The following is a 25,142-nucleotide window of genomic DNA, read 5'->3' on the forward strand; positions in this document are numbered from 1 at the left end:
GTACTCTATATGTATCATTTCCATTTGCTTTGATTGTCGAAGTGCAAAAGAATGGTAATGTCGTCCACTAGAGAAGATTTCAGTTCTGACCTCAGTTTTGCCCTTTTAGATGCTTATAGGAATATCAGGTTATAAGCGTGCGCACAAATACTTTGCTTCCTCCTGACATGAAGTCCTAGCTCTGAAACAAATACCAATCTATCTTGATGGCTGGCTCATTAGAATCACCTAAGTGGAAAGAAGCAGTGACAGTTGTCAGTACAAATAACAGCGCTCTGAACTCCAAACTCCAGCTGTGCATTGCAGTGGCACTCTTTAAGGTAATACACTGTAAAGAATTCCAAAATGTTAAAACAAGTTTTTCATTATTTGGACAAATTTCCTGGGTGAGTTTGCCAAAGTGAATGGTTTGAAGTTATGAAAAGACATTACATAACTACATAAAGTTCTAGTGTACCTACAAAATAAGTATACTTAATAACCTATGTTCTGCTTACCATTCCTATTTTAAGTAGCAATAAAATGATTATTTTTTTATTAGATTAAAATTATTAAATTAAAGTATTTAGGATGTTAGAACAATTGGCATATACAAAACTAATTATTGCTATTATTAGGAAAATAAAAGATGTAAATGTTAGAATTCCAGTATGACTTATACAAAAAGCTACATTTTGGAAGGAAATATCCTCCATATATTCTTGAATAGGATTCTCCCATATGGCATCATTTTTTCAGTGACTGTAAAGCTCATTTAGTAAATAAGCTCATAAACTGTCTTTTCCATGGGATACAGCATTGTGCTGACACAGTTTGAATAGGATGCCATTTCATTTCAAAAAAATTCAAATCAAATCCAATGGCTTCAGGAACTGTTATAAGATACAATCTGGAGATGGGGTGTGGGGAGGGGGCAAGTATAGCATGTCACAGAGCATACTGATTGTGCTGAACTTGATTTATTAGTCTAATTTTATTAACTGGAAAATCACTTTCCTATACTAAAGGTGAACTGTTTCTCTTTGAATGTTTTGGTAATTTGGATATACATTAGTATGATATGCCATTGGGGGCATAAAAGCTGTTATGATTAAAAGGTAGTTGTACAAATAATTGGTACCTGACATTACCACAAACAGAAATGTATCCACAGACTGAAGAAACTTCATTTTCAAAATCTATAGCAAGAACAAAAAGTAACACTTTAGAAAATCTCAGGCAAGATCAATTATGATTCCCTTAGAACTACTCTGTAGCAGAGTTGTGTTATGTGTTGCAGTTAATTTTAAGTTCATGAAATAGTGCTCGTATGCAGTCTGCAAACTGTGGTCAGAGGTACAGAAACCTCTGCGAAGCAATGGCATTTGAAGGTCACTGGAATATTTTGATTCAGGGTTTGGCCAAGAAATTGAAATGGCAACTTGGGTTAAAACATTTCCTTCTCACTTATTTTTAACTGTCCACACAAATCCTTGTTTTATCATGTATTCCTGACCAACTCTGCTAAATCTTTATTATAAACAACAGACTTAGTGATTACAGAGAGAATAAGCTATAGTTATTCAGAATTTGTAACAAAATCAACCACTAGCAAATATTGCTCAGTCATTAGTGGCTTTTGATTTTTTCTTCTTTTTTTTTTTCTTTTTTTTTTTTTGCATTTTACATGGGCATTCCTATGAAGAAGGAAAAGTCACAATAATGAGAAAATAAGAGTGTCTCCTGTAAGTGTTTGACATGAAGACAGATAGTATCTTGCATAGATTTTTGAAATGCTCAGCCCATGAATTCAAAGAGATAGATTTTAACTCTCTGGCCAGGAAGTATGTTGAAATAGGATATTTAAAATACACTACTTGTAAAGTATTTGCTGTAGATGGATGAGCACTAAGGGTTTTACAGGCTGAATCACAAATAACCATAGGATAAAGCATATTCATGATGATATATAAAATTGATAAATAAAAAATCTTAAAGTTATAGAGCTCTAGGTTCAAGGAGGACTTGTGGTAGTGGAGAGAGTGGAATGTATTCAGGGAAAAGTGAAATAGAAAGCTACAAAGAAAAATTTAAGTGATTTCAGAAAAAAAGTGACAACGTAAAAGAAAACCATAAAAACTAGGGGTCAAAGCCAAGATATGTATGACCTTGATGAAATGGGTTGTGTAGTCTGTTGGATAATTCTAGTTCTTAGATTTTCTACTACAAAATAATTTGTTCTAGCTTGCTGGAAGAGATGCCTTCCAAAATCCCAGCCACTCAAAGTGGGAATGGAACAAAAGGGGACAGATAATAATTAAAAAGTTGTTTAGATTGCAATTGAAAATTATCCCTTCTCTTTCAGCAGACCACTCATATATCTTGGAGAAAATCCAGTTTGCACTTAAAATCCTTAATGAGCTCATCCTTTTACCAAATGGAGGTGAGGGGAAGGGCTCTCTGTTGCTTTATTACTGACGTTTCTGAGTTTTATCTTCTCATGGAAGGTCCAAGTGCAAGCAAAAGCTAAAAGTTCTATTTTGGTATGTGAACATTTATCCAAAGAAGAAGCAGGATTCCTTTAAGATATGCTGTTTATGGGACTTTGATTCAGCTTTGGTTTATTCTGAGCTCTGCTCAGCAGTTCTTCTGTGATCATTTTTCCCCTTCATGACTGTCCCTAGACTCTGCTCCATATGCACCTGAAGGATATAGGTTACTGCTCAGTAAAGCAGGAAAAGAAGAGCTGCCACAACAGAGTGTTTCAGTAATCAAGTCCAACATAGAATCTTTGAGGAAGTCCGGCACATCATGTTCAAATGCTAAATGTTTTGTTTTTTTGCCTTCACTTAATGAATGCTTGGTGCATGCGTTACGCCCTAATGTTCCTGTGCAAATGTGACAGCAGCTATAAAGACTCCTTTGAAGTTTTTCTCCTCTCTGTTCTTGAGGCATGGATCGTTGTAACATCAAGAGACCTGCAGAAGAAACCAGTACTTCTGTCCAACAGAAATCAAACAAAAACTATGCCAGCAGTCCCAAGCTAAGTTCCCAGCAAAAAAAAAAAAAAAAAAAAAAAAAAAAAAAGAGCTGCAACATAGCAATATTAATTCATAGTTCTAAATTAGAGATTTAGTGAATGGGTTAAAAAGAAAAAGCAGTGCTAATGATGCTTACTGAATTTGAAATCAAACGTGTGTATGTTTAGCAGAAAACAAGTGTCAATTTCTTTTTCTGTTTTGGGGGGGTGAAGCTACTTAAGCATCTCTTCTGCTTATGAACACTAGTGTGTGTCTCTCAGCAGTCCAGGACAGAAGTGGATACAATTTATTATGTTTTGTCTCTGTGATTCTTCAATGGACATTCCTTACTCAGAGAGCTTTCTGTTGCATGTTATGTCTCCAAGTGTATTTCTTGCTGTTCATATAGTAAGATAATTCTATTTATTAATATGTTTTACTCATAAATGTCTCAAGGCACATACACTAGGGATGAAGTTGTTTTGAATATTTTGCTCTCAGTTGGTGAGCAGTTACTAAGCTGTATAATGTTATTCTGTGATTCACTGTTTGCCACAGAGATTTGGTAGCCCCAGATGCCAGGTGGGTCAGCGTTTGCAGGATCAAATGCCTGTTGTTAGGAGTAAAGAGATTAAAATATAATTCTAATTAAAATATGTAATATGCTGCATTATTTCTGCCATGGTTTTATTCCTAGAAAGCTGGCTTGAGAACAGGCTAGTTGTAGCACAGCCTACTCACTGCACGTTTACTGCTTAGTAGAAGTCAAAGTTTATTGTAGACTGCTTAACTGCTCTGAAGACAGCTGACAGCACAAAGAATGGCGTTTTCCTGACAGATAATCATGAGGAAAGGTTCAAGCATCAGTGACCAGAGGGTATGTTTCACAGATTCCTGCGATCAAGAGCAGCCATAACATTGTAATTAAGTGTGACACGATCATGCTAGTGGTGTGTGGACATGATAGTGAGGAGGTAACTGCTGGCAAAATGTTTTTGGTTAGTCAGAAAAGACATTTTCTACATGTCACGTAACAAGGATAAGTTTAAAAAGGCTAAAAATAAATCATATAGGAAATGCCAACTACAGGCGGTAGTCAGAAATGGTCCTTTTGGTTGCCTTTAATTTGGGGATGATGGAATTTATCATGGATTGTTGCTATGTTGTGGGGGAATTGGATGGATATGTATCAGGATATATCACTGAAGAATGAAAAAATCTGCAATAAATAGAGAACAGCTGAACCTGATAAGAGGCTCAATTATAATCATCAGTTATGATAGCCATTTTATAGAATTTGTAAAGGATTATTGTGGAGAACAAAACAAAAGCCATTGAAACCTTTTTGAGATGTCTCTTACATGCAAGTTTATCTTAGTTTGTAAACTAATGACCTCACATATTAGTTTGTAAACAAATAACCTGAAATCCTTTATGCTATGTTAATAGTCAAAGTCTGCAGAAAATATGCCTTTTATTTTGGCATCTTATATCTAGACACAGCTCTAGTAAGTAAACATAGCATCTATTCTTGGTTAGTTGATTCTGTTGCATAGGTTATTGCATCCAGTTTCTTGTAGTTTGTCCGCATAGGTAACAATATCCTCGCTAAAATGTTGCTTACGAAGTGCCTCAATATTGATTTTGTACTATACGTTTGTACCTCTAGTATTAAGAGTACTACATCTGAAATCAGTAAATAAATAATATATCTAGCATTTAAATATCATAAATGAAATGAAAGAACCTATTGGAATCTTCTATTAAAAATGTCAGTGAAAGTCTTGACCTTGATCTCAGTTGCATCATAACAGAAGAAAATAAAAAAAAAGGTCTTTTCATGTGATTCTTGGCAATTTGCATGACAAGAAGTAGTGACCCAGGAAATGCATCTTCATATATCACTAAAGAAATAAACAGATGTAGTTACAATCAGTACATGAAGACACTCTCAGGATGTCCTATTATTTTGGGCATATTGCAACCCAGTGCAGATTAAAAAAGATTATATTCAGAAAGAATTCAGATCAAGTTTTTTAGAGGAATATGACATAACATCTCTTTTAGAGAGTCTCTAAAAATATGTGGGTAGAACTCTATACTGTCTGGATCAGGAAAAGGGCCACTCCAAAGTTTTATTTTCATACAGAATATCTCATTGCCATAGTTTAGGAGTTAAAAAAACTCAGTTAAGAATAATCACAGAAAAATTCAGTTTACTATTAAATCAACTAAGCCTTGAAGCAGAGCAAGGGAATTTTGTAAAGGAGAGTAACAAGATTTCACTGTAGTGCGATTTATTTAAGGTAGGAGGTAAATTTAATGACAGCCTTCTTTGTACTTTAAAAGAGTTTTTCTGTATGCTAATACTTTTAGAGTATATCAGTAGCCTTTCTCTGTGGAGATGCAGTATACCTTTGCCTCTACTCTTTAAATGCCTTTGTAAAATGGAATAACACACTTTGGCCCAAAAAGAGTAACCGTTTCAGCTCCAGGAAACTGCTAGTAGGGTGGCTATCTTGGCAAAACACTGATGTAGACTGGCAGACAAAGTTTTAACTTCAATTTATATTTGAAAAAATTGTGGTGAAATGAGCATATTTGTTGTATCTCATAATTCTGGTGTAAAATATGTTCCCTTTAATTGTAAATATCATTTTTCTTTAGTTTTTGTTCTTATAATTCTTTAGTTTTCTAAATTAATCCCAAAGGTTAAGAATAAACTCTTCTTCCTTCAGACCAAATTAGTAATTGCACAGTCCAAATTATGTTTCAAAAGACAGCTAGCTCATTTTCTTCAGACTGTTGCTTCTGTAAAACCCCCAACTACCCTTCTTGCATCAGAAATATATAAGTGTATTTATGGAAAATGTCAGCCTGCAAAGACCAAACAGTTCACTTTAAAATTTCCAGGAAGAGAGCAGAGTCATTAAAACCAAAGGTGTGGCACATATCAGGTTTACAATACGTGTAATATTTTTTCAGAAGTAATTCAGAAATTATTTTCTTGATAGATAGGAAGTCTTGACTCAAACTAACCAGCCTGTGGCTGTATGATAGCAAAGACACAACTATTTAAATTTTAAATTAACAGATATTTTCTGCCATTATATGGAATGAATGATTAAAAAACCTTAAAATAATCACAACTATGTGGAATTTGACTTCATAAATTAGCTTGTTTTGTCTTTGTAAACTGACTCACATGCATAAACAATTACTTGAACCCAAAGTAATCATACTATCAGCTCAAACAAAAGTCTCAATCTTATTTTATTTTAGGAGTTGGGATGGGGTGAGGTGTTACTGCCATTTTTTCTGTGTGGTGCATGCAAGTACTTTATTTCTCAGTTCAAGGAATTTTAATAGAAAATCTGTCATGTTTATATAACTTCCAGTACAGCTGAGCAGGAAGCACACAGGAACCTTTCTTTTATGGTAGGTTGATTCTATAGATTGTTCCATCACTTCCAAATAAGTGAAATCGAGGCTGAACATCTAGTATAATTTAGACATCCTGAAAATGTGCTCATTTCCTTCCTTGTGTAAGTATTAATATTTCTCTTTTAAATCATCCAAAGTGAACATTTTGATTTTTGGAAATGCCAAAGCAGTCATGCATAGTAAAGAACATTTTGATGAAAAGTTTCTTTAACAAAGGAATATAGCAAAGGTAAATAATCAATTTGAAACTCTCAAGGGAGTTATCTAGAGAGAATCAAAATCAGGTAGGTTTGAACACACAACTTTAATTCTACAACCAGAAAACTTAAACAGCAAAAATATTGCTATAAAACTTCGTTAATTTTCTTATAATGACTGTATAAAACCCTTTTTCTTTCTTCTTTCAAAATAATGTAAAATGTCTTGAATATATATATATTAATGATGAGATTCTAAATAAATAGAGTAGAAATTCTGAACCAGACAATTCTGTTTCGATCAATAGAATTGAAACTAGTAAATGGAAACTTCCTTAGTAGCAAAGTCACTTATTTCCTGTTAAAAAAATATAAGTGCGACAAATAGCTTCATAAACGCATTTTTAAAATGTGCAGCTTTCATAATTAATAATGCAGACTGTTGTCTGCTTATTTCAGTAAATAAATTCAATGCAGCTGACCTTTCCATTTTCCTTCCTGAATTATTAATGATTTTGGATATCACTGGATTATTGTTCTAGCAATACATATATTGTTTAGCTGAAGTTTGAATTTGCAGTTTGCAGCTAGTTCTGTTTAAAATGTGTCACCTCAGTAGATTGTGTACCAGCTGAGATGGAAACAAAAAAAAACCAAACAAATAAAAAAAGAAAATTTTATGACTTACAAATCCAGAATGTCAGTGCATTTCATCTGTTTAGATCCACCTGCAGGCAGTTGGAGTACATGTGCTATCTATAGCCAGCTTGTTTTTCCATGTCTAAATACATCATGATGGTAAATTCAACTTTGTGTCAGAACACCACCAGAAAGTGAACATAGCATTTGAATTTGTATCGAATCAGAGCAGTATCTCTATACAATAGTGAATCCAGATCTGGAAGATTCCAACTCTACCAGTTTTTGGGATCTTGTCCCAAGAAGTGCAAGTTGTCTGTCAATCCCAAAGAAGTAAGGGAGCATAAATGTTTGTGTATTCTGAGTTCTTCTAGAGGAAGATCAGATGCGGTCCTATAGGTCTCAGCACTCTCTTTTAATTATCTCATGTTTCTTGGCAGAGAGAGGGAGAAGTAATTTCCTTAATTTTTTTTTTTTTTACTTTTTATTTTTATGATTTTTTTTTTTTACAAAGATCATAATGTTCCTGGAGACATCCAGTGTTTTTGGGTGCACTAATTTCTTTGTTGCATTCCTTATAAGTAGTAGTTGAATTTCCTTGGTTCTCAGTCTGCATAATTCTGCAGTCTTTAAGCCTTTCAGTTAAGCCAGAAGACACTAGGTATTACAAGTTATCTGAGCAAGCCTGGTCTGCACCTTATCCTCACTTCAGCCTTAATATATATTGGATATTTGTTTTCCTCCTTCAGATTTCAGAATAATTAAAATTTTACTGTTCTTGGTAACCAAAGTCACTGTACTTCTGTCATAGAAAGTTTAAGAGTGAGAATTTGCTGCACATTGACATAGAAAATGATGACAGTAGAATTTGCACTTGCAAACTAGTTTGGTGACTTAAGACTAAATCATCATCTCTATGCCCTGAGCTTTGTGCAGAATATATGAGCTCTCAAAACCACATCAGTATTCATTAGAGTGAATATGTTTTTCAAATAGTGTTGAAAGGGTTTTGCTTCAACATTGATTTATGTGCACAGGAAATTTCTATGATGTCATCTGAAATTCTTGATTGGAATGGAATATAATTTAAGGAAATTGCCAAGACAGCAAAAACAAAACTTCAGCAATGTATTTCATTTAAATAAAACTGTGACAGATTGGTATGGTACGTTACAGAAGATTTAAAAGTTTGAAATTATATGGAGAGCTTCCAGGAATGGTTGCAATATTTCCATAAATTGAGACAGCACTCTTGGTGAATCAAAGCTTAAGCATAGCTATGTTTTGGTTGGTGAATTTATGTGAAATACAGAATTCAGGCAATCTAGAGCTGTTAGTAGCAAGAAGTGTTGTACACAAGCCAGAGACAAATATTCATCATCAGGGTATAATTGATGACAGCCACATTCAGACATTTGTGTCGCTGAAAGCTGGAAGACAATTATGTAATTTAAGTAGTGCAACCGTTGTAATACCTAGAAATTGCCATACTTTCTAATTAAGAAGCAGGTGGTTAAATTCTTGCATGGCAATTCACCTATTTTGTAGTCTCTCAGGAGTAAAAAGCTGGTTTTATAATCAATTTCACTTTTTTTTTTTTTTTTTCCTTTAGAGGTGAGGGAAATAAATCTTTTCAGCTTTTTTGCATTATAATATTTTTAACTCATTAAGTAGTTTTTAATACAGATAATGCAATATAGCTTTATAATATAAGGGATAATTTGCTTTTAATAGTACAGTAAGTTAAGTCTTTCAGTGAATAACCATTCATTGTCTTTTTTTTTTTTTTTCCTACTGTGAGTAAGTAACATCAAATATCTGCTAAAGTAAACTTGAAAGAAGACATCAGCATGAGATGAAGTGGAGTGCCCAGGTGTTTTGCATTCTGAGAAATATTGTCTAGGTTTCTTTTGGTTCAGAAAATTAAAAGGCACACAAGGTCAGGCATAGCATACACTTGGTCTTTGAAAGTATATTTAATGAGAGATCAGGCGAATGGCACGCATTGCTATACTTCTTTGAGGCAGTGTAGTCACTGAGGGTGAAATTAGGTTTTATGTAAGATTTAACTGGTACTGCACAGGTTTTTCACTAAGTCTCTGTGCCTCAGTGATTTTTCCTTGTCAGAGCCCAGCTCACATGCCAAGATATGGTCCATTCTGCTACAGCAGGTGACACATTACCCCATGTTGAGACAAGAAAGATGCTCACAATTAATGCATTTTCTGCATTGTTAGGTGTTTTCCTAACTTTCTCATCTACTGATGCTCCATAGCATTCATGTCCTGCTGAATAAATAAAAGTGAAAGTGCTGGTTTTGTGCATGCTATATTAAAAGTATATTCCCCTATGTTTTATAAATGAACTTTCTGCTCCTAGAGGGAAAAGGATTTTTTTCACAGCTGCTTCAGCATGGAGTTGAATTAAATTCAAAAATAAAATAAATGGCTTCCACTGCTGTAGAAAATAAAGTTTTGCCTCTGATTAATTAGAAGTAGTGTTATACTGGGCAAGAAAAGTAACATTTTAATGAAGTGTCCATCCTCAAGCAATTCTAAGAGGACGCCTGCTAATCTTTGCCAAATACTTACACAGCTCAGCTGAGTCTGTGTTGGACAATTTGCCTCTGTGAAAAAGCTTCTAAATGCTATCTTTGGCAATTTAAACCTTTGTAGAACACAAGACTGATTTACAGCTGTCCAGGAGAATGCTGGCTCAGTTTCTGATTTCATTTTGGAGGCAGCCTAATCCAAAATTACTTTATTCTTAAATCGATGCAAAAATAATTCTTCGGAAGAAGCTACAAAGTTTTCTTTTGTAAGAAAAGCTACAGCGTTCCGTTTTTACCCAAAAATTGCCTCCAAAGAGGTCAGAGTATGTCTCATAACTGTATGTTATCTTTTTAGTTAGATGTATTGTGAAGTCAAATTTGCATTTAATTGTCTTTGCTGGTGGCAGAATTTATTTCAGTTAATTTGATTTGATTATTGCCATTTCAGCCATTAATCAGCATCCTATTAAAACATCTCACAGCTATTAACTATGCCTTCAAGGAGCCCCGTGCTGTACAACCAAGGAAAAATTATCCCTGAGGACAGAGGTTCCAAAATTTTATTTTGATATTGACCAAAACATTTGGGTCAGTTTGGGTTTAGATTTCCTAAAATATTTAAATCATTTTATGCTGACTGCCCTATTCTCGTGTAAATCAAGTCCATCACGGTGGCTGAAATGCCAGTCACTCAAATCATAATCCAACTGCAAAATGTATGTGTAACCACCCCAAGCTCTGGGTAATCTTACTACCTCTCCACTTTGGTGGAAGATATATACTGTGACTTCCGACTCATCAAATTCAATGAACTATAAAATGAAATCTTGCCACTAGTGTCTTCTCCAGTCTTGTGTCTCTGTCACATAAGATGGAAGTATAAAGATCATGAGCCTAGAGAGCAAGAGAAGTTGTTGGTAGAGTTTGACATGGTCGAGTGCCCTTAGTTTATTTTGGCTGAATGTTCCTCTTCCACCCTCCCTCTACTGACAAAGTAATCAGTGCATGTTGCAAGTCAGACCTGTGAACAGTTACTCTCTGCATTCTGTTCTGTTTTCTCTGTGTCAGTGTTTTTGGACAGTTAACTTTGGTTGAGCTGCTTTTGCACTTCAGTGAGCATTTATTTTCTTGCTATCTGTTCTATATGTATGTGAATCAGTGTTGCATTGACACTCGAATCTAAATGCTGTTTTGAAAATGTGAAGCTGACCTGAATATTAAGAACAACTGCTAAGCTAAAGCTGACTGTGATTTTAAGAGCAGTTTATGTGTAGTATACCAGGTTAACTGGTCATTTATGATAGCAACAGGCTGATATCATTTATGTTATACTACTCAGGCTGTTAATATTCTGTATAGTATTGATCAGAATATACAATAAAGAGTTTCTGAAGAAATAACCTCAAATAAATGTTACATTATTTTTTTGTAAACTGGAATAACATTTCTGTCACAAACAAGACAATTTTTAAACTTTTCTTTAGCTGTTTACCCAGTTCTTGTTGCAAACACTCAGAAACATTGTCATTTCTTCTATTCAGCAAAATCTTTCACCATAAAATCACCATTGCAGAAGCCCTTTTACAGATCTGCTTCTACCCTGTTCCTTAGAACATGCCATTTTCTTTCCTGTATTATCTGTATACCTCATAGAGGTCAATGACCTTTTGTATCAATGAAGTTAACTCTAGGTCCAGATTTCAGTCCTGAAAAAAATTTCAGAAGGCAATGTGTTGAAATAATTTCTAATTAAATTATGTATTCAGTAAATTAACTTATCTAAAACCTGACAGTTTTATTTATTAATCTACATTGCATTTTTTTTTATTAAGTTGCTAGTAACTCACCTCTGAATGGGAGCATTAGCATAGCTGTTCAAAATGGCATTAAAATCTGCAGTGTTTCAGTCGAGAACAAATCATGAATGTCATTTCTGATTACTTTGTAATTAACTGAATTTTTCTCTTCTGGATTTTAAGCGGTCCAGGATGTTACCTTTACTGTACCATCTCTAGTAGTGTTACAATCCAGTACTTCCAACTAAACTTTTTTCTCCTTATGGTGGGGATCTCCAGAAGAGTGTAGCTCTTTGTAGTTTGAGTGGAAGTAACTCCAAATCATTTTCATATCTGGCTATAAGTAATTGTCCTTCTCTAGATCTATGTCTCAGCAAAGTCTGCTTAATAAGCAAACTCGCAAACATGCAAAGTACCTAGGATTTGGAATTTCTTTCCCTCCTTTTCTGAGAAGGCATATGCTGGTGAAAGACTGGTAGTGGTACCTTAACTAGGTCTGTGGTAGAGACAGAATTACTGTGCTACTTCTCTTTGATCAAACTCAGTTTATACCAGACAGTAATTTGACATTACTTGTAGAGTGAGAGTTAGATCAGACCCAGTGAAGAAGATGCCTCCCTAGAGTAAAAATATGACATAAATATTGGAAGAGTCAGAAACATGAAATGTGTATGCATATGTGTGGGTGTTTGACTATAGCTATGATTGTATGTTTGACTATGCATGCATGCTAATGATACTGTAGGTCTCCCCCAGGATCATATATTTTTATGGCACCTATGTTTGCTATGTCGTAAAAGTGTGATTGTGCTTCTTATCCTCGGCCTCTCTGCTGCCTAAACAAAAGTTCATTGTGCTGTACTGCAGTTTGTTCCTGAAGTTATGTGTAATGTTCTGCAACATTTAATCCCTTTTCCACTAACACACAATCATTGCTTCAGCAATTTCATTTGGTCTTCCTAGATGTTTATGCATCTTGCTCATCTAAATTCAAAGAAATATTCAAATGGATTCACATTTTCAAATCACTTGGGGATGTCTGTTTAGGAGCTGTCCTCCCTGCATTACCCAAAACAAGAATGCAGAGAAGACAGCACTCAATTTAACATACAATGAATACGTGTATTTCTTCCTACAAATAAAGGATTTGTCTTTGTCTTCAGTATTGGTTTTCAGCATTTATCTACTGCCCAGCTTGCTCTGCAGATGACTTTCATCTGGATTCTTTTTAATCTCAGCTCTTTAGAAGAAAGGAAGATTTATAACCCGTGATATTTTGTTCACATTCTTCATGCACTATCTACTCTATGTAGTGCTGATCTGAGTTTCCTTTTACCAATTTTCCTATTCTGTATCAAAATGTGTTTAAACACTAGAAAGATCAGAAAGTAAGAGTTTAAAAATCTTACCACTTTTATTAGTTGCATAGAAATCTCCAATGACCTGATATTTTTGTTATCTTTCCCAATAGCAATCATTGTTCACACAGCTATTTTGTAACAGTAGTTTTTTTCTTATTCAATGTAAATGTTGCAGTTCAGACAGGTAAAACATCCATTAATATTTTTAATATTATTTCAGTCTACTGAATCAGATAGTTAATATTATTGGTGATGTTCTGTTTTATTAAATATAATCCGGTTCCATCACAGAATCATTAAGGTTGGAAAAGACCTGTAAAATCACCTAGTCCAACCTTCCACCAACCACCAATGTTGCCCTCTAGCACACTGTTGCCCATCAGACTAACTCAAAATGTTAGACAATATCCAGTGTCTGAGAGTGCATGTGCTTTCCTCAACAATATTTTCCCACAGTTTTACCAGGAATAAAAGGTATATTCATATGGAATGAAGCCAGAAATGTCTATGGCAAATCTATCTCTGTCCTCCATTGTTTCTTCCTACTTCATTGTTATATTTTCTGGCAGTTGAATGAGTGTATGATTTGAAGGTTCATTATGTAATTAATTCTCATTGTTTCTTTGCTAATTAATACAGTTGATCAGATATTGAAAAGTAGCCCTGTTAGTCCTCTAGGCTCTTTGCTACAAGCATTTGATTACAGCTTGTGATATCAGTGGTGGTGTTCTCATGTGCAAACACTGAAGGATTAGGCACAACATAAACCTCATTCAACATGTACAGTGCTGTCATACTGTCAACAAGAACTTTGCCTAAATAAGGGATAGAAAATATTTTCTTATTGGATGGAGTTATGACTGTAATGTGACTTACAAAATGAGGAGGAAAACAGACAAAGAGTTTTCCATTTGGAAAATGGAAATTTCTTGTCAGAAGAAATGCAAATTTGCTAGCTGGTCTGCTGTCCAAGCTGTGAGAAGTCTGAGCCAGTGTGCCAAAGTTATCTCTGGTGATCTTCCTGTTTATCTTCAGAATCTTGAGTGTCTTCTTCCTCCAGAAGTGCTCAAGTAATTGTGCTAAGATTATTTTGAGAGCTGATTAAATTACAGAATATGGCAGATGTGGAGAAAGAATAAACTGTTGTGGAAAGTCTGATATTAAAGTGGATTTCTGGTTTAAAAAAAACAAAATAAACAAACAAACAAACAAAATTTCTTATTCTCTACATTTCTTATCATAAATATTGGAAGAGTCAGAAACATGAAATGTGTATGCATATGTGTGGGTGTGTCATGGCAGAGACAATTTATAACTCTGTGTAAGGAACCTGCTTTCCTGAATATGGTGAGGATTGAAAAGACTGAGGCCCACGTCATTCTTCTTGAACTTTGGTAATGAACAAGGGATATACGTTTCATCTCTGAGGCACTCAATTGGATGATTAATTCTGGGGTTTCAAATCTGATTTGAGAATCAGATATCTGTACCACAGTTTTTAACTCGAGTTCTTTATTATATCATATCAGGGTATACAGTTTGCTTCATCTTCAGTAAAACTGTTGGCATGCAAATGGAGATAATTGTTGATAAACATATACATATTCTCTTTGAGCTTGGACAGAATAACCTGTCTCTATCTGATCTTATACTGCGTGTAAATATGTACGTATATGCGAGGAAAGGCTCTGCTCTGCTGTAATCAATGACCATGTTTCCTTCAAATTCATCGGAATGAAGGACTGTACCACCATGCACTTTTCTACATGACTTATGAGCCATGAGTAGTATATATTATACAGCTTATGAATTTACCATATTGCTTTTCTATTGCAAGGAAGGTGATAGATTTATTTGGAATAAAAAAAAGTTGCAAGTGGCACTAGTGGAGATCTGACTAAATGTTACAATAACAGCCAACAAATTCAGTTGGAAATTCACCCAATAAGAACCATTTCAAAGAGAAGCTGAAGTATGGTTGACAGTATCAGTAATTATATATTGCATGCTTTTATATCAGTTCTAAATATTATAACTTCAATCATAACAAGCATATTAGTAAATGCACTCTGTTATGCAAAATAAATGGCTGGTTGAACATCTTAGGTTTATTACAGCCAGCTTAAGGCAGGCAGCTGTAGATAAAATTAAAATATGCATCCATTCAGTATGTGTTGATTACCAGAGGAAGAGTCAGGAATCAACTCCTGATTCCATCCATTTCCAAGTTTTTTTGATTATTTTTCTTTATAATAGTTTAGGCAAGTTTTCTTATGTCACTTTCTACATCTCTAAGATAGGAACATTAAGTTCCTTCCATTTGGAAAAAACAAAACAAAACAAAATTTTGAGACATGAAGTAAAAAGTGCTATGTAAGAATTTTGAATTATTATGGTAATTTATGAGATAATGAATGTCATCCTACAGAAACACTTAGAAATTTTTACTTGGAATACTAAGTATTCATGAGTTTGAATTACTGTTCAGATTCTAAGGCTAGACTGATGCTTTGTTTGAAACTTCTTTTGAAATCATTTCCACCTGTTTAAGCAGTTTTGACTTTGCTGCAGACATGGCATAATAGTTTCATTATAGTGAGTTAGACTGCTTGTCAAATGTGAAACCTAGGTTTTCATTTCCTTATATCTTGCTGCTAACACTGTTCTACTCACACAAATGGTAGTAGACATCTGCCAATCAGCTCTGTTCCTACAAACTTGCAAGTCTAAGAAATCAAGTTCAGTTTTTGCACTACTTCAAGAGAAGGAATCATTTCATTAAATACAAAGGAAGAAATATTTTTTTTTTGATAGTTCCAATTTTCACTCCTTGTGTAACAATTTACAACTTCTTTGATACTGAGAACAGAATTGAATTGAAACATACCTGAACTATAACATCACGTACCCTTGTGATATAGCTGCATGAGATAGATAGACTTTCCAACTAACACAGGAGATTTTGGAGCTGTGCTACAGTCAAGTGCTGCTATTTCAGATTCTGGGTGTTTACTCCTTCTCCTGCTTATTGCACCTGTTTTCAGAAACATCTCTACAGAAATGACTGTGCTTTCTCCACAGGGTGCCCTGGTTACAGCCAATAAATAAACGTGTGTGCAGTTCTTATTGCAATATTTGAAATGCAATGAATAGTTCGTATTGGTTCTGCAGGCCTCAGATGTTTTGCAGTCTAGGATAATTTTTAACTTTCTCAAATATGTTATGATTCTGAAAGGAAGCAATCCAAATAGCTTGCTTTTTTTCCTGTTCTCCAGTGATAACTACATCTTAATACGATTTAGAAATAAAATAATTTGCAACTAGATGAAAAGCAAGTTGAATGTCTAGATTTAAATGTAGGAAAGAAAGATTATGACATCATTTTTCTCTAAGAGCATTTATGATTAAACTGTGCATATGGATATAATTTTCAATACCTAGTAAGTCTAATAAAAAGCTTTAGTCACATTAGGGCTGAATTGTTCTCAGAAAAACTCCCTAACAAAAGGCCAATCGAATAATAAAAAAAATAAACAACAACCCAAAACCAATCCCTGCAAAACACAACATTATACATAAAAGAGAAAAAATTTAAAATATTTGGGATTATGACTGTCATTAAAAAAAAAAAAAAAAAAAAAAAAAGACAATTCATTAAAAAAGTCAATCAAAAGCAAAAAAAAAAAATTTAAGACTGCATTGTTTATACTGGAAAGTTTTTCTGCTCTTACTGCACTGGACTCTTAAGATGTGTTGTGGTATTTTGATTATGATATTTTTCTTTTCAGCAATGACTAAGACCTTCATTTCTGAGACTTAAGGGGAAGAAAGAGATTTAACATCATTACTTGGATCTGCAGTATCTAATTGAACAACAGAGAAAATGCATCAGAACTTTAGATTATTAGCTAACAGAGAAAAATTACAGACCTGATAAAAGAAAGAGAAGATTCAATTTTGATTGTGTTTCAGGAAACATTGCAATCACTTGATTCTCTTTTTATAATGCAGCCAAATATATATATATATATTCTCTTTGAAAGTAGTGTGAAATTCAACAAGAATTTAACTCTTTTTTTCTTCTTGTTATTCATTGCTTTCAGGGGTAAGAAGATTGGGCATGATATTGATTTTCTGATCACCAATCCAGGACAGAGGGAAGATGATGAACTTCTGCATAAAGTTGTTAACTTATGGAAAAAGCGGGTATGAACATAATAACATTTAGATATATATGTATGTTCCAAAATCACTGAATTAGGCCTATGTAGTACTTAAGTTGACTCTTTTTCACATATTATTTTTTGAAATTGGATGTTATTCTAGTTGGTTATTAATCTTGATTATCTAGATGTATCCTTCAGCTCAGAATGCTGCAGTTGAAGGTTGTATCAGGAATACTCTGTGCATTGTTGTATGTTCCCGTAAGAGGTAAGAAGTTAGGCTAAATGGAGGTTTGGGTGGCACAGTAAAACTGTTCTTATACTCAAAAAAAAAAAAAAAAATTATATATATATATAATATATGTATACTATATATATATGAAATTATACATGTATAGATACACATTCTTCTTAAAATGGAAGTAGTTCCTCCCAAGTTACTGTTTTTTTTTCAGGGAGCTCCACTTTAAGTATAGTGGACTTCTGTTACCTTATGGTATGATGACAGCTGATCTGAAAACTTGAGTATACAGCTCCAGGAATTCTGGCTTCCTTTCAGCCTATAGATTAGCAATTTTCATGGCATCCACTGTGAGAATTGTTGTAGCCCTTTATAATGTCTATATTTTTTGACTGCGCACATTTCACAGATGAATTGTTAATCTAAGGATTTTTCTATTCAGTTTTCTTCTTTTCCAAGCAGCTTTAAACTTGGAAGATTTTCAATTATAATAGGTGGAAGTACCTCAAAATGTTCCTGGATCAGAAATACAGCATGTCAGAAATAATGTTTTGTTTCTTTTTCAACCTTTCTGGTCAGCTAATATATTTTTGACATTTACTACCTGTACTATTCAAAGGAACTGAGTACATTTCAACATGTCAAAGAGCAGCACTTTGTATGAAGTGAATCATCATAGGCCCCAGTGCTAAGCAGTCAGCTTTCAGTGCAGATAGCCTGGACAGAATGCCTGTGAACTGATTCTTGACCCATGCTCTTTAATTAATGTATAATGGGTTAAGAGGTTTTAAAAGATTTAAAAAACATTCCCCAAATAAACAGAAACTTATCTGATGGAATAAATGTTATGTTTTAGAGCCTTTCAACTGGATTTAATGTCAGGGCATCAAACAAGACCTTTCCTGATACAATCCTAGTGGAATTTCTCTTCCTTCAGCTGACTTTTGGTCTTCAAAATGCTAAAAGATTATTACTAATTTTGTAGATCTCTCTGATTTCCATCATAATTCTCTATGGAAAATGCACGTATTGAAGTAGACTTCTAGGAGATAAACTTTATGCTGCACTGAAAAGTAATGAAGCTGTGGCAATTAGCGTCTGCTGAGGAACAACTCTATTTTTATCTCTTTATTATTTATATATAGCTTCTTCCTCAGTTATCCCGCTTCCTTAATTCCAAGCAGAGAATGCGTTTCTTCTTGTAGGTTGTGCTTTTACCTTTTTAAGCAGACTTGATTCTTGGGCCTGTCCCCAAGTGCAGCCTTTCATCCCTTCTCCCATTCCGTTAAGTTCCACTTACGTTAACAGGAGCAGTGGTTGTCTGAGAGGTCTGGTAATGGTAGAAGATTTTCAGGTCACCCTGAGGTGTTTTCATTAAATGGAATTGAGAGGAAAGAAATAAAAAATAAATTGTTCCTGTTGATTTTTTTTTTCTTTTTTTTGAAGGATAAAATTTGGCAGAAATGAGTGCAGTGAGAGAGCTGGAGGTCAAGAGTTTGGTGAAAAGATTAGGATTTCTCTAGAGATCCCAGCACAAAGAAAATATTATGGGGGGGGGGTGGGGGGGGTGCACAGTGGTTGTGAAAATCAAACCCAAATAAGATAGTTTAAACCTATGGACAAACATTTTCAATGCTTTGTGTTGTTTTTCTTTTCTTTTCTTTTCTTTTCTTTTCTTTTCTTTTCTTTTCTTTTCTTTTCTTTTCTTTTCTTTTCTTTTCTTTTCTTTTCTTTTCTTTTCTTTTCTTTTCTTTTCTTTTCTTTTCTTTTCTTTTCTTTTCTTTTCTTCTTTTCTTTTCTTTTCTTTTCTTTTCTTTTCTTTTCTTTTCTTTTCTTTTCTTTTCTTTTCTTTTCTTTTCTTTTCTTTTCTTTTCTTTTCTTTTCTTTTCTTTTCTTTTCTTTTCTTTTCTTTTCTTTTCTTTTCTTTTCTTTTCTTTTCTTTTTCTTTTCTTTTCTTTTCTTTTCTTTTCTTTTCTTTTCTTTTCTTTTCTTTTCTTTTCTTTTCTTTTTTTCTTTTCTTTTCTTTTCTTTTTTTTTTTTTTTTTTTTTTCTCCAGAATTTCTATGGCTTACAACACTCTACATCCTCTCTACTGTGTTGTAATATACTGGCTCGTAGCATTACTACTGAAAAAATTACCTGCCAGCAAAATCAGAATACAAAAAGAAAGAGAAGAATTGTACTCTTCTTGTTTTTTTTTAAATCAGCTTTGATTTTGAAGAGCGAAAAAAATAAAAAAAAGAAGAAGCTTAAAACACTGTAATACTTTTTGACAGTACACCTGTGGGCTGTTTCACAGCTTTCTAGTTTTGTGCTACTGTTTCAAAGCCCACATTCATCAAAGAATGTCACTGAGGTCATGATGTTGCCTTCCTTTCAGCAGCTCTTAGTGAAGGATCCTGCAATGTTTTACTCCTAAGCTATGAACCCTACCCTTATTTGAATAGTTTAAAAGGGCCTTTCTCTTAGCTGAAAAGTTTAGAGATTTTTCTTTTGGAAGCTGCTGGGAACTATGCGGTTAAATCAGCACTATTATTCTTTTGATGCAGCATCATCAGGGATGAATGGGCAGAAATAAAGAGAACACAGTCTCTCTGCTGAACTTGAAAGTAGCACGGCTAAATGGAAAAGCTGCAATGCAGTACACAGGTTATGGTTTTAATGGTTCCAGGAAACTTCTTCAAGGAAGTAAGAGATTAATTCCTTTGTGGGATAGAGGTTCATGGGAAATTTGTAGGCATATAGGCTGAGCCATCTGTGTCAATACAGCTTCAATTGCATACTGTGTAAAGAGTATTTTATTTTTCGCTAAAAACATATAGAATATATTTAGCACTGTTCCTGTTGTTAGATATGTACCATGAACAGAGAAAGAAGAGATTGCTTTACTTCAGGCATTGCTGCACTCTACTTGTTTTTTTGTTTGTTTGTTTGTTGTTGTTTTTTTTCCAATTCATGTAAGTATAATGTTGCATTAGCTCACATTGCCATTTCAATTTTCTTTTGGCTTTGAATATAGATGCATTCCTGTGTATACTTATTCCAGCATTTTGTGGTCTGGTTTAGACTCTATCATTCATCCTTGCTGAGGTGAACAGGTCAGGGAAAGGAAGGCCTGGTGTCCCATTAGGATAGGTGGAGAGAAAAAAGTGAGTGGTCTAGCTTTATCATTACTAGAGAATGTTTTTATAAACAGAGTTCACAGAACAGCAGCACGTGGATTATTGAGTGACAGCTGAATTTCAGTAGCAACAAAAACTGCTTCTGAGACAAGATACAGAAACAGTTACAAAGCCAGAACAAAAAGCTTATTTCTCTCAGATGAATGCTCCATTCATGCAGAACTCTATTCACTCTGTGTAAACAAATGTTGCCTCACTTTTTACATTCTGAATTTTTCATTGAGCATTTTGGCTCAACTTCAGAAGAAGTTGAAGGCATTCTTAACTATAACAGACTAGTGCATGGTGACTAGAGCACAGCAGTGGGACATAAGAGAATTTGGTTTAAATTTATTTAGTCAGAGGATGGGGTTGAATGTGACTGTCCAGCCTCTGAAATTATTGCATAAAATGGGCAGAAGTGTTCCCCTTCTTGCTGTGTTTTACATGAAGGTCCCAGCAGCAATGGCAGTTTGTATGAAGTCTGATATTTCTGGTGTGTGCTCCATATATCTATATGGGTTTAAGTATGTATATTTCCCTTATGTATATATAACTTGTGTATGTACAAAGTTATGTATATATTAATTTTCAGATGTGTAATTGAATCTCTTCCTCAATTCTGGGTAACTTCATAGCTTTCTGGACTAATTTCTTCAACAGTTGGTCACCTGAGAGGTCCCCCATGTAGCGGTTTCATCACTCTTTCATGCCCACCAGTAGAAATGTTCATGGTATGGAGGGAAGAATCTTTGTTCCTGAATTCTGGTGCTGGGCTGTGCATTCCTGTCAAAACCAAGCTGTTCGGGACAGAATTTCCCGAAGAATACCCAGAATTTCAGACCATTTTTCTGCATTGGGAATTTCAAGTTCTTCTAGTTGGTAAAATTGGCATCAAATAGAAAAAGGCAGCTGCATGATTAGGCAGCAGTTGTAAAGTTTTGCATTGCTGATTGAGCCTTTGATGCCATTTCCTAATGATTCCTCACTCTAGCTGCATTGATTGCTCCCAGGCATCAGTTCCTTGAGCTGCTCCAATTTATAGAATTCCATTTGCCTCACCTAAGTAGGGATTTTTCTGTGTTGCAACCTTGAACTAGCATGCCTACAACCTACTTTGGATTGTCATAACTATTTCACTGAAAATAATTCTGTTCTGCTTCAATAAACTCTCTGAGAAGGAAATTTATAACAATAACATATCTGTATTTCAGAAGAACATATGGGATTACATTTTTGGGTGGTATAAATCTATATTAATTAGCCTTAACAGAATTAATTCACCTAACAATATTAGGAATTATGACTGTAATGTTAAAAAAGGGATAGAATTTTGTTTAATTAAAGTAGTGAAGAATGGTGAAGACCATATTTGGGTTGATGTTTCAGCTATTGATTCAGATTTTTCCCCAATTCGATCATGGATTGACTCTACTATCCATACTATTGGTGTGCCAGCACTCAGACTATTTAAATAAGTGTGCATAATCACTTTTAAAAAGGAAAATGGTTATGATTATTGACATAATTGCCCTAAAAAATATATTTGATTTTGATGGTGTTGTAAATTTGAGACATGAAAATGCCCACATTTTAAAACTTGATTTACAGCAATTTATGGATGAAGATCAAATTGAAATTTGCAAACAACTGCAGATTCTCTGACATAGACTAATGCGAAGGCTGCTGTTCTGCAGCTAGCAGTAGCCAGAACTTCATACAGTCTTCATAGCTGACTGCCCTTCAAGTCATACTTTTTTCAAAATGTACAGAAGTGCTACTTCAGCTGTAGTTTATGGGGTGATGGTGAAGACCAGTGCCTAATCACAAAATGACCCAGGTTAGAAGGGACCTCAAGAGTCATGAATCTCCAACCCCCCTGCCACAGCCAAAAAAATTCCGATTGATACAAGCTAGGTTTTGGCTCCTGTTTAAAGATTATATCATGGCCTTCAATCTGGTTTCACCTGCTTGTTGAACTCTGCACTTATGTAATTATTGTTTAAGTGAATTATTTTGAAGTTGAGATAAATATTTACAGCAGTATCTATCATTTTATGCTCTTTATAACAGCTTTAGAAATTGCCCAACAAATTATGAAAAAAAGCACCGCAAAATAACCCAGAGATATCTAGTCCTAGAATAATTTTTTCCTAAATATCTTAAACAAGTGCTAACCATCTGCAAATTCTTAAAATGTATTCAAGTAGAAGACACAGCCTAGTCAGCAAGAGAGAACAGCTATACGAAGGCTCCAGTACTGAATCTTTAACTGGTACATAATTGCTTGATGTTAAATCTCAGGTACACAAGGAGCATTCCCTTGAAGTTCCTAAACAGAAGAATAGGAAGTGTTAGAGAGGAAGAAAAACAACCAGCTCATCAGCAAATAAATGGGTGGGACATGTTTTTAAATGCTGTACCTTAAAGCAGCTGGGAGACTTTGAGGGCAGGATCTTCTTTAGTTGTGATATTTTGGGTAACTTTAGGTAAAGGGAACATATTTATTTTTAGTGTGTACAGTGCAGTAAAGACTGCATGTCAGATTTACTCTGCTTACATTTACAACTATGTTTTTAAATTTGGAAACAGCAAGTATCAGTTCCTTGTGACATTGGGGTAAAATCAAGTAAAAATTATAATCACTTCTAAGGATGGATGTGAGAGAGCACCTGCTAAAAATAAGCATTTTCAAATCAGCAGACTTGGAAACTATTAATCCCAGACTGGAAGCTACGTGAGAAGTTTTCTCAGATCAGTTTGTAACAATTTTCAAAATCAGGAATAATTCCAAAGAAGTAAAAAAATGTTTATCCAAAGCAAATAGTTTTCATTAAAAGAAGTGGACCAGTGACTCATAGAACAGCCTGTGACTGATCCCTAATGAAATAATGGGATTGTTAATTTGGAATGATCTTCAACAAAAACATGAAGGTTGAAAATCTAAAAATACCTATCAGTGCCTCTTCAGGGAATTGGAATTCACATCTTCTGAAGTGTTTCTGTTGTGCTTTTTTTCCCCCCTGCACTAGCTCTGAAGTAACTTTACTGCTATGAAGTATTTTATAAGATATTTAACAAGTTATCCCATAAAGTTATCATACTTGCACTATGCTGAAAAAAATACATATATATATATTTTAAATTATTACTATTTTTTTAATGGAGATATCCTTCCAAAAATCTATTCATTATCAGCTGTGTTTGTAAGACATCTGATGTAGAGAATGTTGTAATTAACTGTGGATAACCATCTAAGAAAATTGCTTCTAAGTGACCAGTTCAATATTGCAGATTTTAAAAGAAAAGAAAACAACAACAAAAAACCCTATAACAGAAGCTGATACAATTCTTTCTTCTTCATCATATAATAAGGGAAATGTAAACTAAAAGTCAGGATTGTGGCTTTTGTTGTTGTTGTTGTTGTTGTTGTTTGTTGTTTTTTTTGTTTTTTTGTGGTGAAACTAATATAAAAATTCCTAGAGAAGAGGAAGGAGGATATATACACATTTATGGGACTTCAGAGGAGAGAGAAAATTTGATCCAAGGACATAAAACAATCCTGAGGATGGAAATTTAAAAAATCAGTCTGTTTATCTTACCACAGAAGTGTGAGTAGTGGGTTTGATGTAGATTTAAAGAACTGTGAAACAACTATGATAAGACAGCTGACAATTGCCCTTTGGCCTGTTGATCTTGAAGAGAAAGCTAACAGGCTCATTTAGCTTGAGTGTGGTTAATAAATTCAGCTTAGTAGTTTTCCTTAATAATAAGTAAAAATTAGTTAACCTATGGAGAAAGTGGTTTCTGCACCATTGTTACTGACCTTTATAACAAAGTCACATTTCCTTTGCAAAGACAAATCTCAGTAGTCTCTAATTCTTGTGTAGTGTTGCAGAGAGAGACAATTGCAGTGGTCTCCTGTATTTTATGAATCTATAAAATCTAAATTAAGGTTGAGTACCAGGAGTCAAGCACACACCTGAGTGTTTTCATCATGTTGGAACTGCGCTCAGAAAGTGGAATCTCTTTGCCAGCTGAGCCCTTCTGATAGTGTCAGTGATACTGCACCTTGCTATATTACTGCATATAAAGCCCCATCTCTATTCTGAAATCCCAACCATGACTGAAGGAAGCAGGATTATGGTCAATATCTACTTTATTACTTTGCTGTTGTGCATTTGATGTTTTGTATTTGCTAAAAAATGATGTGCTGGGTAGCAGAGAGAGGGAGGCTGGTCTTTGTCATGTCCCAGGTGGTGTGCTTTGGGTGAGGAGGTTTTTGGCTGCAGGGAGTAGGGAAGATTGTTCTTCACTTGAGGGTGACTGAACACGGAGAGATTTAAAAACCTTTGGGAGTACAGGTAAGTCTGAAATGCCCAAGAAATCAGTAGCCTTGAAAGTTGCCTAGAAATGCAAACAAAATGCACAGAAACAGGGCTGAGATATGTCAGAAAGATGTTTTTTGCTAAGGACCTTAAAGAGAATAATGCAAAGTTTACAGCAAACCCAGGAACTTTTGAAAGGTTGCTGGCTACAGAGCTGGAGGAAGGCACTGTGTCTCTTCTCCCTAGCCTTTCCTGCAGTGCT

General features: G+C 34.5%; 1 protein-coding gene across 1 annotated transcript in view; it reads left to right on the plus strand.

Moving 5' to 3' along the window:
* Positions 1-25,142, plus strand: part of DNTT (DNA nucleotidylexotransferase) — a gene marked incomplete at both ends in the record, with an annotated part of 83,140 nt that overhangs the window by 35,406 nt on the left and 22,592 nt on the right. The window contains one exon of the mRNA XM_079535648.1: positions 17,091-17,193. Coding sequence (XP_079391774.1) covers positions 17,091-17,193 — 103 coding nt within the window. The remainder of the gene's footprint in view (positions 1-17,090; positions 17,194-25,142) is intronic.

Source organism: Tetrao urogallus (genome assembly GCF_951394365.1).
Source record: "Tetrao urogallus genome assembly, chromosome: 5".
In the NCBI taxonomy this organism is placed as follows: Eukaryota; Metazoa; Chordata; class Aves; order Galliformes; family Phasianidae; genus Tetrao; species Tetrao urogallus.